This window comes from Melitaea cinxia, chromosome 4 (assembly GCF_905220565.1).
Source record: "Melitaea cinxia chromosome 4, ilMelCinx1.1, whole genome shotgun sequence".
Lineage (NCBI taxonomy): Eukaryota > Metazoa > Arthropoda > Insecta > Lepidoptera > Nymphalidae > Melitaea > Melitaea cinxia.
The window spans coordinates 2673201-2687420 of record NC_059397.1 but is presented as its reverse complement, the minus strand read 5'-3'; the positions used below and the strand labels follow the sequence as shown (position 1 = coordinate 2687420).

General features: G+C 31.7%; 1 protein-coding gene across 1 annotated transcript; it reads left to right on the top strand.

Moving 5' to 3' along the window:
• The first annotated feature begins 342 nt into the window (after window positions 1-342).
• Window positions 343-12387, top strand: LOC123670126. The gene is made up of 4 exons (XM_045603631.1): window positions 343-358; window positions 5512-5729; window positions 6155-6308; window positions 12266-12387. Exons 1-4 carry the CDS (start codon window positions 343-345, stop codon window positions 12385-12387), a joined length of 510 nt encoding a protein of 169 aa, XP_045459587.1.
• Window positions 12388-14220: the final 1833 nt, after the last annotated feature.

Sequence of the window (14220 nt, the reverse complement as noted above, 5' to 3'; positions counted from 1 at the left end):
ATTTACTTGTTTAAGTTCATTGAGAACCATAAAATCCTCTAGAATATCTTTTAAGGTGTTAGGAGAGTTTTCATTTGAACATTTTTCATCAAACCATTTTATATGACCAAGATTAAAATCACCTATTACAATATTGTAATTACTATGTTGCATATTCTCATAATTATGGTAAGAAAGAAAAATTGTTTAATAGTTCTTCCTAAGCATTGCAGCATGAATGCAAACTGCAAGATTTAAGACACTCAAGTGTATTACATATTGCCCTACATAGAGGCATAAATATTTTACAATCATATTTTCTACGGATTACAAGGACTTTTATATGTGAACAACAACGATACAATGTACTTGTATATGGGTAAAATGTCGGCAAATGACTGCTTATTAATCACACCGCATTTCCGCTGTTACCATGTTTCACATTACAATACTTTTAGACTGTAACGCAACATCAATTGCTGTACGGCATTGTTTTTGTACTAAACGTGTAGTATGAATTTTGCTAACCGACTTCAAAAAAAGGAGGAGGTTACTCAATTCGACCGTATATATATATATATATTTTTTTTTTAATGTATCTTCGGGGATAGCTTCGTCGTTTATGAACCGATTTTGATAATTATTTTTTGTTGGAAAGGAGATATCCTAAGTGTAACTAATTTTGATGATTCTTTTTTTGTTGGAAAGGAGATATCCCTTATTTGGTATCATGGATAAGGAAACCAGGATCTGATGATGGTATCCCAGAGAAATCGAGGGACACTCTCAAAAATCCGCATAAGTTTTTACTGGGTGTACCGATTTTGATGATTTTTAATTTAATCAAAAGCCGATGTTTATCATGTGGTCACATTTAAATTTCTGATTACAACTTTTGGAGTAATCTTTGATAATGCGTATTTAGTTGACAATTTTTTTGTCTTCCTGCGTTGTATTACTTGTTGGTATAATTGAAGTCGGTTTTTCTTCGTTTGTCTGCAAACACAATTATTAATGTCACTTTCAAATCTGGAGCAGCCAATTTGAGTAAGCACCTACCTTACAGAAGATCACAGCTAAATAATACTGCTCTCAAATAGTTCTATGTTCCTATGGTGAGTAAGGTGACCAGATTTCCTGGGGAGAGTCGGAAGTATAGTCGGCAAAGCGCTTGCGTCTATAGGCTACGATAATCGCTTACTATCAGTTATACTTAGACGCTTATTTTCCAACTAAGTCCTTTAAAAAAACGTGAATAATTCTAAGTGGGTGCCATAGACGCTTCATATTGTGTCTTCACGTATTGCACCCACGGTCTGCTAAAGATGTGGATCGGTGCGCACGCGTCGTTCCGCTCCGTAACTTCATTCACTTGTCTCAAGACTCTATCTCACTTACTCACATGAGTAACCTGATACTCTTTATCATTCTCGCATTTATAAATTTTAATGTATTTTTTTATCCTATTTCGTTTTTTTTTTTAAGATCACTAATAATAGTTACTTACACATAAAGTGTTTTTATTGTAATGTTATTTAAGTTTTACAAATAATTTCGAATACAATTTGAAATTTGCCTCTGGGAAGTTGGTACGAATGGCTTGTGAAGTTATAAAATAAATGAGTTTTCAAACTTTGTTTTCTCCATTTGAATAGGTAATTTAAATGAAGTAAAATGTATGACCTTGTGGAAACTTAGATTTGAGATGAAGAGAGTCGAGTCAACACTGATTAAAATTCGTTTACGCCACGAGACGTGCTCAGAATTTGAACCGTATCGTAGTAATTTTGCTAAGTGATTTTTATAATGAATATTATTTCATACTAGGTTGATCTGGCGACCTTTGTACCGCTATTTTTTTCCCGAATATGTATTTCGATTTATTTTTTATAACCAATTTTAATTTTTTTTTTATTTTTATTATTTTATTAAAATACACTTATTTATTCTATTTATTTATTTAATAAGACATACAAAAGGCAGGCTTAATGCTAAAAACATTCTCTACCAGCTAACCTTAGGACGTACAAGAGCAGACGTTTGTAGGTGTGCAAAATTGAGTATTAATAAAATTCACATTTAAAAAAAGGGAGGAAAAATAAGGTAACGTTAGTGGCAATCGTTATATTATATACACGAGCAAATAATTCATATACATACCATACAAATGTATATATACATATACATATACAGACATACATACAGACATACATACATACATAATACTTAATAAGCTGACGACAATAATCAAAACACAATTACACAGTGTTTATTGAGTTAACCAAATAAGTTTAAATTTTGGCTAAGAAGAACCCCTCAACTTGTCTCTTAAATGAGTCACGTAGACATAGACGGTTCATTTATATTTACATAAAAATTTATATGTATACTAGCTGACTCGGCAAACGTTGTCTTGTCGCTAAACGCTATTTAAAAATAGGGGTTGGTGGCAGAAGGGTGAAAATTTATGGTTTTATGTATTTTTCAACGCCAAATCATAATAAAATAAAAAATAAATAATTTATCTAAAAATTAAAAAAAAATAGTGGTGGACTACCCTTAACATTTAGGGGGATGAAAAATAGATGTTGTTCGATTCTCAGACCTACCCGATTTGCACACAAAATTTCATGAGAATCGGTCAAGCCGTTTCGGAGGAGTTTAACCACAAACACCGCGACACGAGAATTTTATATATTAATTAGATTTAACACAAATTATATAAAAATCAAACAACTTTATTTAACAAAGCGTTTTTTATAATTTCATAACGTAAAGTTTTAGTAAATATATTAACAGTTATCGCTAAGCATCGCTTCTGACTGTACAGTAAAAGGCACACAGGTCTAAAGATTTTTCCATAGATAGAGTACCTTCAATTTTCTGTCAGATTATTACGAGTAAAACGAGGGAGCGTTTAACAAGCAATTTAAATGGACGAATGTGTATGATCGAATCTGCGCTTCTTTCAGATTTCTTTTGACGTTCCAGAAATTTCGACGAATAAAATACGTATTCCGAAAATAGGTACAATCAGGTACGGGCTTATATGTATTCATTAGTATGATATTAAATTATAACGACATTCAATTATATCATATTTAAATATAATTTTTCGTAAAAATGTTGGATAGAATTTTAATTTTACGCGCGTGAGGACGGATTGTTAATATTTTTAACTGACGAAAAAACTATTATTATTTAAATATGTGTATCTTTTTCAATTTATTGATGACTTTTGTCTGTGTAATCTATGACCAAGAAACAGTTTATAGAGAAAAGTCAGATTTTAAAGATATTTTTATCAATATAATTATGGTCGTCGATTTTGCTTAGCGAAGATATGTGTATTCATCACTTCATCATCACTTCAGCCTGATTCAGTCCGCTGCTGGACATAGGCCTCCACAAGTGCGTGCCAAAAATGGCGTTAACTCATGTGTTTTGCCCATAGTCACCACGCTGGGCAGGCTGGTTGGTGACCGCAGGGCTGGCTTTGTCACACCGAAGACGCTGCTGCCCTTCTTCGGCCTGTGTATTTCAAAGCCAGCAGTTGGATGGCTATCCCACCATCGGTCGGCTTTTTAAGTTTCAAGGTGGTAGCGGAAATGTGTTATCCCTTAGTTGCCTCTTACGACATCCACGGGAAGAGAGGGGGTGGCTATATTCTTACTGTCGTAACCACACAGTAGCGAAGATATGTGTATTGTAAAAAACATTTATTGTATGCCTAAGAGTTCATCTTTTATGCACTATGCCCTGAAAAGTATCATAAGCTATCCCTTTCATTGCCATAAGCAATGTTGTTAGAAAATTTATCGTAGTGTAAATAATTATTATTGGACTTGTTTTTTGGTACAAATCATGTCCGCGTAGAATTGTGCCAAGAATGCTGGCAGCATTACCCCGTTGAATCGCTATTATAATATTTATTACTATCCGTACTAATTGAATGAATAACAGAAGATCCGAATGTGAAACCACAAAAGTATACTGTCTAGTTCCATAATTTGTGCATGATAATTATAGACTATAGGCTATATCCAAGCTATAGGTATGAAAGAAAAATACTAATATTAACCAAAGTTTAACAAGAATTTTACATTAATAAAAATAAACATGTGGGCGATGTATAAAAAAACTCTCAGCTATTTATTTCTACTTATTTTATGTCTCTTAAATAACACAATTGATTTAAAAATAATAGAAAATAATGAGAAATATACTAATTATTACGAAATGAAAATGTATAAATAACACAGCTCACAAAACCTCTTGTTATTATAATTTAAATTTCCCCTTAAGCCGTCGAATAATTATTCCCGTTATTTGAGTTGAAGTGAAATTACACCGGAGTGAAATTCTCAACGGATCGACTTCGAATAAGGAAAGAGAACAAAAAAAAAATTAATAAGAAAACTGCGACAGATCAACAAAGTAATAGATTATGCCTCTTTTGAATATTTACCTACCATTGAAGGTTGATTTTAATAAAATGTCAGAGTATTTTTTTTCCATTATAAAGCCAAGAAGCATTAACTTTGAAATCACTCGGGAAATGAAATTCTTGATAAAGTAGACGGCGGAATTTATTTCATAGATATTATATTTAAATTATTTCATTTAATTACTTTGTCTTCTTTAACGAAAGTGTAGTAACTATCCCTAGAGATGGACGAAAAAAAATTAAGTTTATTTTGTTCTCGTAACACGACTGATATTGGCCTTTGTCAATTTACATAATAATTCTACATTAGATTTAAATTTCAATCGCCTTCTATGTAAAACTTTAATAAATAAAAAAGTAAAATGCAACTAACGATTTTAGGATAAGTCAGGAATCACTATGTGGCATGTTTAAATATCATTTAACAACGGTATAAATACATCAATATGTTTAAAATGTATATCAACTAAAATAACAGCAAAAATAAAAACTATAAATCATACAATATCTTTTCAAACCACAAGTTGCAATACAACAACAAAGATAACAATTAAAATTCTTTTTACGTTGAAGTTTATTTATAATCTGGTATTTCAACAGTGTTGAAAATTCTATTGAAGAGAATTCTATATCTCGATAACACTTATTAATATCCCTTGTCTCTACTTCTTTCCTATGACAAAGGCAAAACTACCCGCAATGTTTTGGCCCTATTTGAATATATTAAAATAATCGAATGAATGATTAAAACTCAAATCACTAAAATAAAATGAACTTTGATTTTTTTTATTAAAGCCCGTAATATCCCAGTGCTGGGCATCCAAGGCCTCTTTTGCCATGTAGGAGAAGGATCAGAGCATAATCCACCACGTTGTTTCAATGCGGGTTGGCTGAAACATTTCCTACAATGAATAACGATCGCTATCAGGTGTACAAGATGACAAAGTGAACGCTATCTATTCTCTATTATTCTCTCTATGTATTCCAACTCATTTGAAATATGAATCTCAGTTATTGTATAGGAACCTTCCAGTTTTATTTAATATTTTCAATATACTAATATAAACAACATTTATCATTTACAGGCGTGCAAGCTAAAATATTATTGAACATTCGAGGACCGGGAGTTTTCGTGAATGGTTCCCGAGATGCGGTTACACTCGACTGTGAATTTTACACTGAAAACTTAAAAGATTTGTCAATAAAGTGGTACTACATGAATGATATAATTAAAAAGCCACAGCTAATGTACAAATGGAAACCACCTGATAAACCTCAGACTTTCAGCATTTTTGAAAATAAGGTATTGTAAAATTACTATGCCTATAGACAGTAATTACTGGATATACATAATTATAGTTAGTCAAGCCTTCATATCCTTCTAAAGAAAAATGTATTAAAAAGGTAGATATAGATGACGTTTATATGTGTGATGAAAATGACTGTGATAAAATATATGTATATAATGAATAATATCAATTGATATTATATCAACACTTTAATTAAGTATCGACAGTTATGATGATTAACCGCCATCTTAGCCTTCCCGATGAGATAAAATTGGTATTTTAAAACAAAAAAAAAAAATATAATCAATTTCCGATTAAATGTGTGATCATCAGTTCAACTGTTATTAAGTAGAGTAAGAGAGAGTATGCTTGTGAATTTCAAATAAAATTCGAATGAATGCTTGAAGTTATTATTTTTTTGTATTATTCTTATTTACAGCTAGACTTATCATACACTGTATCAAATAATTCATTCACAAAACACCGTGCTCTGCGCATCCTGAAACCGGTTCCTGAAATGTCGGGACGGTACGTTTGCTATGTGTCCAACAGCGAATCTGATGAAACCATAATACATTCTTTGACAATTTTTGGTGAGTTTTGCTTTTATTTTCTATTACACACGTGACTTTAAATTAATTGCTAAGTTTCTTGGCAATTTGTCTCAGTTCAATCTGCATTCCGTATTTTCCTTAGTTTCACATTAAACACAATGAATTTGCTGAAAACAATTATAATTTATAAAATGACGATTTGAGGTATTAATTTATTTTGATTGCGCTATGGAAGCCTAAATATGGAATAATGACATTTTAAACTTAATTTGCTATGTAATACTAGGGATAATAGTAATTGAAATAAAATGATTGATACCTTTATATGCACATTTCATTATTTGCGTTCGATTTCAATTATTTTGGTGACAAAAATTTGCTAATTATCATCAAAGCAATGAATTGCTCTTAATCAGATTTTATCAATTGTTTACTGTCACGTGACTGACAACAACTACAATCGTTTGCCTGTAAACTATAATTAAGTATAATTTAATTTTCCATCAAGATTCTATATTGACAATTGACTTATATCTAGATTGACAATTTATTGACTTTAATCGCCTTGAAAACGGTTTATGTAACGATCTTAATTTAAAATAATCGAAATGTTCTTTTTGACCGACTTCCAAGAAAGGAGGAGATTCTCAATTCGATTGTATTTTTTAATGTATGTTACCACAGAACTCTTCACTGGCTGTATCGATTTTGATGATTCTTATTTTAATCGAAACCTGGCACTTATCCTGTGGTACTTTTTAATAAAGTTCATTGAGATCTGGTGGCTACTTTTTGAGTAATCTTTTCGCATAACAAATACTGAATCAGCTATTCTCCGTCTATTGTAGCCATAAATCAAATAAGAAAAACCAATCTAAAATATCAATAAATATAAGTTATAATAACTTTTTCAATGACACGTTCTATCGTATAACCAATAAATAATTTCACTCTAAAACTGAACGCGATGTTAAGTACTCGTGTACCGAACACCGCAACAATATGCTTTGTGAACTGAGACGAAACGGAAATTACTTCGCGCAACTTTGCTACTACAAACAGTGTTTGATAACGACATGTTAACGAGCAAACTCATTCGATGTTTTAAATATGACAGTTGTTAACTGATTAGAGATGCGTAAATCTTTTGTTATGTTAATAAAAATATTACAAGGCCAATTCTGTAAATAGAAAAGATATTCTGAATGATTTTTGCAAACAAATAACAGCCATTAAGGATTTATCTATCAACTGCGGAATATAGATGTCTTTAACACTATCACTATCACTTCAACATATCGCAGTCCACTGCTGGACATAGGCCTTCATAAGTTTGCGCCAAAAATAGCGTGGACTTATGTGTATTGCCCATAGACACCACGCTGGATAGGCGGGTTGGTGACCGCAGGGCTGGCTTTGTCGTACCAAAGACGCTGCTGCCCGTCTTCGGACTGTGTATTTCAAAGCCAGCAGTTGAATGGTTATCCCGCCATCGGTCGGCTTTTTAAGTTCCAAGGTAGTAGTAGAACTGTGTTAATCTCAGTAGCCTCTAACGACACCCACGGGAAGGAAGGGGGTGGCTATATTCTTTAATGCCGTAGCCACACCGCTAACCTCTGTAACAGCTGGTCACTAAGCTCGTTACGTAATTTTCACTCGATGTCAGCCCGTACACTGTCAAGCCAGTTACCTCGTGCAGTTACCATATAACACATAGGTCTCTACGCTTGACTGAAACTACTCATTACATCTCTCATACTTAGTGACTTAAACAATAGCCGCTTTACCACGACATACGAACTATTTATTTCAAATTTTAATCTTAAATGTAGATATATTTTCAATCAACGTGATGGACCAAAAAAGAATGATATTACACACACACACAACTAAAACAAGGAACGCAATTTAATGGAATATAAATGACCGTTTTGCTTATAATATAAAATCAATCGATGTAGAAGCGGTCCTACATTGATAACAATGTTTTACTGGAAACGTCGATTAATTTCGTCATCAAACTGCGTGTTATGCCTTTGATATCACGTTCGTCTCAAATAGTTTTGGTCGTTGCTTGAACACATTCATCTCAAAGGCTGCTATTGTACAGCAATTGATAAACATAACCCAAAATACTCTTCTAAGTTCTGATATATTTCCTGGCAAAAAAATAACAATTCTGATCATCAAAGTAATTGGCTAAGTAGTAAATTGAATGAGTGACTTTAAGCTATTACCATCACAGTTGATACCACAATGCAATGCTTGACCAAAACCTACGGACTGAGCAATTTAAAATAATATCATAAAATCTAATTGAATAGACAATAAAATATTATAAATGATTTCATTTATTACCATTTGGTAATATATGTACAAGTAACCTAAATACAAGGAACTAAAATTTTCAGGCCAATCGGGTAAATTACCTGCCGGAATACCTAATCGGAAACACTTACGAATACATAAAATATGATCAAATATAATATATGTCTAACCTTTAATATCATCCTTTTACATATAAAGTAAGTAGTAGAAAGTATTAGACATAGTCTCTCTTCTTCTACGCTTGTAAGCTGGACCTTAATAGTCCAGCGTCATGTACGGTCCTCTGATTCCATCAAACTAAAAGCACCCCATTTCTTTTTTGGTTATTTTATGTTTTTTTAAATGTTTCTTTATCTTTATAAGATTTTAGATTAACGTGGTTACTTCTATTACTAAAACTATTCAAAAACGAAATATTTACGACTGATTTTGAGATCGATATTTCGACATTAATTGCGAATGTCTTGTTCACGAGACAACAATATTTTGAATTGTTTCTTTACCTTGTTGAAACTATTTCCCTAATTCTTCTTTTAAAATTAGAACAGTATATGTGCCAGATGTAAGTGCTTTGACTTCTAAATTTTTTATTATTGAATATTACAAGATCTCGAGGGATTCCGAGAACTTGCTTTGTGGAATTGCAATCCATACTGGGCATGTATTTTTTTTTCAATATGTACGTGCTTCGGAATTAATGCAATGCTTGACCAAAACCTACGGACTGAGCAATTTAAAATAATATCATAAAATCTAATTGAATAGACAATAAAATATTATAAATGATTTCATTTATTACCATTTGGTAATATATGTACAAGTAACCTAAATACAAGGAACTAAAATTTTCAGGCCAATCGGGTAAATTACCTGCCGGAATACCTAATCGGAAACACTTACGAATACATAAAATATGATCAAATATAATATATGTCTAACCTTTAATATCATCCTTTTACATATAAAGTAAGTAGTAGAAAGTATTAGACATAGTCTCTCTTCTTCTACGCTTGTAAGCTGGACCTTAATAGTCCAGCGTCATGTACGGTCCTCTGATTCCATCAAACTAAAAGCACCCCATTTCTTTTTTGGTTATTTTATGTTTTTTTAAATGTTTCTTTATCTTTATAAGATTTTAGATTAACGTGGTTACTTCTATTACTAAAACTATTCAAAAACGAAATATTTACCGTGTTTTTTATTTTCATTTTGCGGAGATCGATATTTCGACATTAATTGCGAATGTCTTGTTCACGAGACAACAATATTTTGAATTGTTTCTTTACCTTGTTGAAACTATTTCTCTAATTCTTCTTTTAAAATTAGAACAGTATATGTGCCAGCTGTAAGTGCTCTGACTTCTAAAATTTTTATTATTGAATATTACAAGATCTCGAGGGATTCCGAGAACTTGCTTTGTGGAATTGCAATCCATACTGGGCATGTATTTTTTTTCAATATGTACGTGCTTCGGAATTATTGCACTTCAAATTCTAAAGTGCTTTCAAATCGAAACTTAAGCACTAAACAAACTGTGGTTTCGTTTATTTTGCTGCTGATGATCGACAACTAAACTAATAACATGTAATAAAAGTCTGCTGTATCGACCTTAGACGCTTATGGCCTTGCCATACCAGAAGCAAGTCAACAAGCAAGCAAGCCTCCTAAAAATGTATTAAGATTATTATCTGTCTATTGTATCAATGGTATTTCCAAGTTGTGTTTTTCTAATAGAATGCGTTGTTCGCATAATATTTAGTCTTCAGGTTTTATCTTGTAAATCTAAATCTGTGTTTCACCTGCGGGTATGCATTACAGTTTGCATGTTATCCAACCATTGAATGTTGATTCTGAAACATGCCTGACTTTACAATAATGCAATTTGATGACATCTACGTTAAACACTTACATATCATCCATGTTCATTGACAATACTTCATAGGATAATAACTTTCGTTTAGTTTAAAGAATTAATTTGTTACGTATTTTTTTTTATAAACAACTAGTTCGGCAAACAATTATTTAGTGTGACCTTTTGTAAGGTCGAGGTACTTCCCCAGTTGGGCTGCTCCAAATTTTGAGCAACGGCTGCTTACATTAATAAATATATTCTTATTTTCTATTAAATTTCTGTAACACGTAACCTTTTTTACGTGGGGAAAATCCATCATGGATACCCTCCGACGCGGGGGCATCAGAGTGTTATGTCAGACTCCTACTGACTAAAAAACCACCACGTGTGAGCAGTCGCCCGCCTGGGTGGGGCGAGATGGGGTCGCGCTAGCATTCGCCACCTATAGAGAATGAGTCCTATGCCAAGCAAAGGAACATTACAGGCTGAATCGCAAATACATGTATAAGTATAACACTTAGGCACACAGATTACAGCCAAAATCGAAACCAAAAGAGCAAACCTACAGCAAAAGAGCGGCTAACGTTGTCAAAGGTCCAGTCGAAAAAAATTGTATGTATTATTTGATCACCAATGAAGTCTCTTCGTAATTTTTCTAGCAGATAATTCTCGTAATATTGAATAATGTTTTACGCATACGTATATACACAATATAAATTATTTCAAAGCATCCTTAACTTTTCTGATAAAAAATGATTACTCCTAATTTTGATTAACGTTAAATATACTGCAGAAATCCTGAAATTATTTGCGGGGCAAATAAAATTGTCCAGCTTTTGGTTAACTTCCTGATTACCTGGCCGTGCATGAATCGTTAATCGGCACATTGATTACCATATAATTTATCCTGGTAATCAAAACATTAAACCCGGTCAACGTTGTGTTTGACTGCGTTATGAATAAAGTTACTCATTAAAATTAATTAATAAGACACACACAATAGATTCGATTAAAATTAAAATTAGAGCACAGAACCGTATATAAGATTATATATATTGACTATTGTCACTATTTTGCTCGCCTCCAAGGAGCTTTTGCTTTATTCTCACAAAATGAAAATTCCGCTACGGTAAAGATACGCTTACTGTTAAACCTTTAATTTCTAAAACATAAAAATAGACACTTTTATACAGAATACACGTCAGACTATAATTTAATATCATTTAAAGTTTTTTTTTTTTTTTTTTTTGAATACTATTATATTAAAAATAATCGATTAAATAAATATTACGTTAGACGTCAACTTTTTTGATATATGCATTATGCATGATTGCAAAATTACACGAGACCCACTTGATCAGGAAACTATTAATGAAATTAGAAGGCTATAAGGCTTAGAAGGCAATATATGAAGGCTGAAAAATTCTTCAACTTTTGTAAACATTATAATTATATGTATGTAATATAATTAATACTTTTAAGCCAGCTAGTACCTCGACTGTTAACTATACGAAAACTAATTTATAAATTATATTTTTATAAATACAACTTAGAGGCGTGCAGTTTTGCATATTCTAAACTATTTTACTAATGAAATGGCAATCTCAATATATTTTTGAAGATAAAATATTTATCAAATTAAACTTCTGGATCTTGATGTTTATCAAATGTAGTTACGTTTTGTAACAATATTTTAATATCATGACTTTGTTATATTACACTTCCTTTCTAATCTCTTAGTTCAAAACACACAAAAAATAACAAAATACCATACGTGATTAAATATAACTCATATATACTTATAATCTCTTTACAGAGCCAGAGAAGAATTTTGACCTCTTTTTCCATCGAAGCGAAGACGGTTATTTGAACATAATATGCTTAGCCAAAGGCATATACCCAAAACCGCAAATAAAATTATTAGCAGACAACACGTAAGTAGATAATTACTTGGTGTTGAATGTTTATGTATGAACGATGATTGACCGAGCATAATGCAATTTGTATTATACGCTATACGCTAACACCAAAATCAATCCCTATGTACTACCTAATAAATTAACACGCGCAACTAATCTTGAGATTATGTAAACACTAAATTGCCTTGTGGTTTTGCTCGAGTTGAACTTTGGTACTTGCTTAGTGACATTTAGGCATTTATGGTAATTTAGTGCTAAATATTGGCAATAGCGTCGTAAGACTACAGGATTATCGAGTTCATTTGTCATCTTCAAGTGATTAAGTTAAGAGGAGACGAACTAATTTATAGTGCATGTGAAAATATATTTATTTAGATAATTTATTGATTCAGTTTCTTACGAAGGCTTCTTTTCTTCCAAGAAAATTATACACACAAACGAATATACATACTGATAATGGTAATTACTTATCAATTAGTTGTAACTCTCTCAATGTTTACATTTACCCATTATAACTTTTGCCTATCGGAATCCATTGCTGGACAAAGGCCTCCCCAAGTTCGTGCCAGACATCCCGGATTTCTGCAATCCTCATCCAGCCTGCACCGTCAATCTTAGCTGGCATTTACGTTACGTAGTATTACGGCATTACGGCATTTGCGTAGAGGCTCAAGATTAATTTTGTGATTACATTTAATCATTTCTGTATTACCATCTAACCATTAGTAGTATTTTACTGTCACACAAAACATAATTTCACAATTTGACTCAAACTTCAAATTATCGCCTGAAAATATACTGTTCTTTTTTCCAAAATTAAAAAAAAACTGTTATTTGTTTGATATTATTAATTTAAAGTATTAAAATAGCAAAATCAAATTATTACGCCAAAGCATTGAAGGTAAAGATTTAACGTACCATTTAAAAGATTATTTTCGAAAATAGCGTAAACATTTCCAGACATAATCCCATCAAACACTTCTGCATAAGTACATATGTATATGCAAACGTCAAAAAATTAATAACTCACGAGTAAATTTAATTAATTGTTACGTGCCGTGATTAAAAGCCTCCCACACTTGGGCCGTAATTAACGAACGATATAACGAGGATCAGGATTCAGGGTCGAAGTATTTCATTTCCACGTTTAGGGATTCGATAGATTGTTAGATGAACAATTAAAATCGTAGTTATACGATATTATATACCATGTAGTCCATTATATATCTTAGTTGTACTATACTATATACCATGTCTGTGTACACAAAATATAAAAATCAGTTAAGTACATCGAGTATTTAAGAGGTTTTTAGCGTTAATATTATATATTTTTTAGATGTGTATCATATGTGTCATTCAACTTTGGCTTGTACAGTAGGTAATTGGTACATGATTGTCGTAAAACATTTAATTAACTTTTGTAAATATAATTTTTAGGAAAACGTTTTTAGGAAGCATAATAAGATTAAGTCAGATATAAGTATATTATTACTAGGAAAATGTGTTGTTCGTTAGATAATGGAAGATATCATTATATAAAATAACTTTAACAAAAAAGAAAAAATGTATAAAAAAACACAAAAAAAAATAATAGATAAATTTATACATCTAGAATAAATATTAGAATAATTTTCTTATGTTTACGTGAATTTTACTCATTTAATGAAACAACTTTTTTCGGATTTTATCGCAGTTTATTATTAACTTTTGATTCCTGACGTTTCGGATACTTTACAGCAACCATGGTCACGGGAGGACGTTTCATTATATTAGAATAATTGCAAAAAAAATTGTATCATACGTTAGAATTAGAAACGGTCGGTGGACTCACGTCTCTGTTGGAGACATTAAG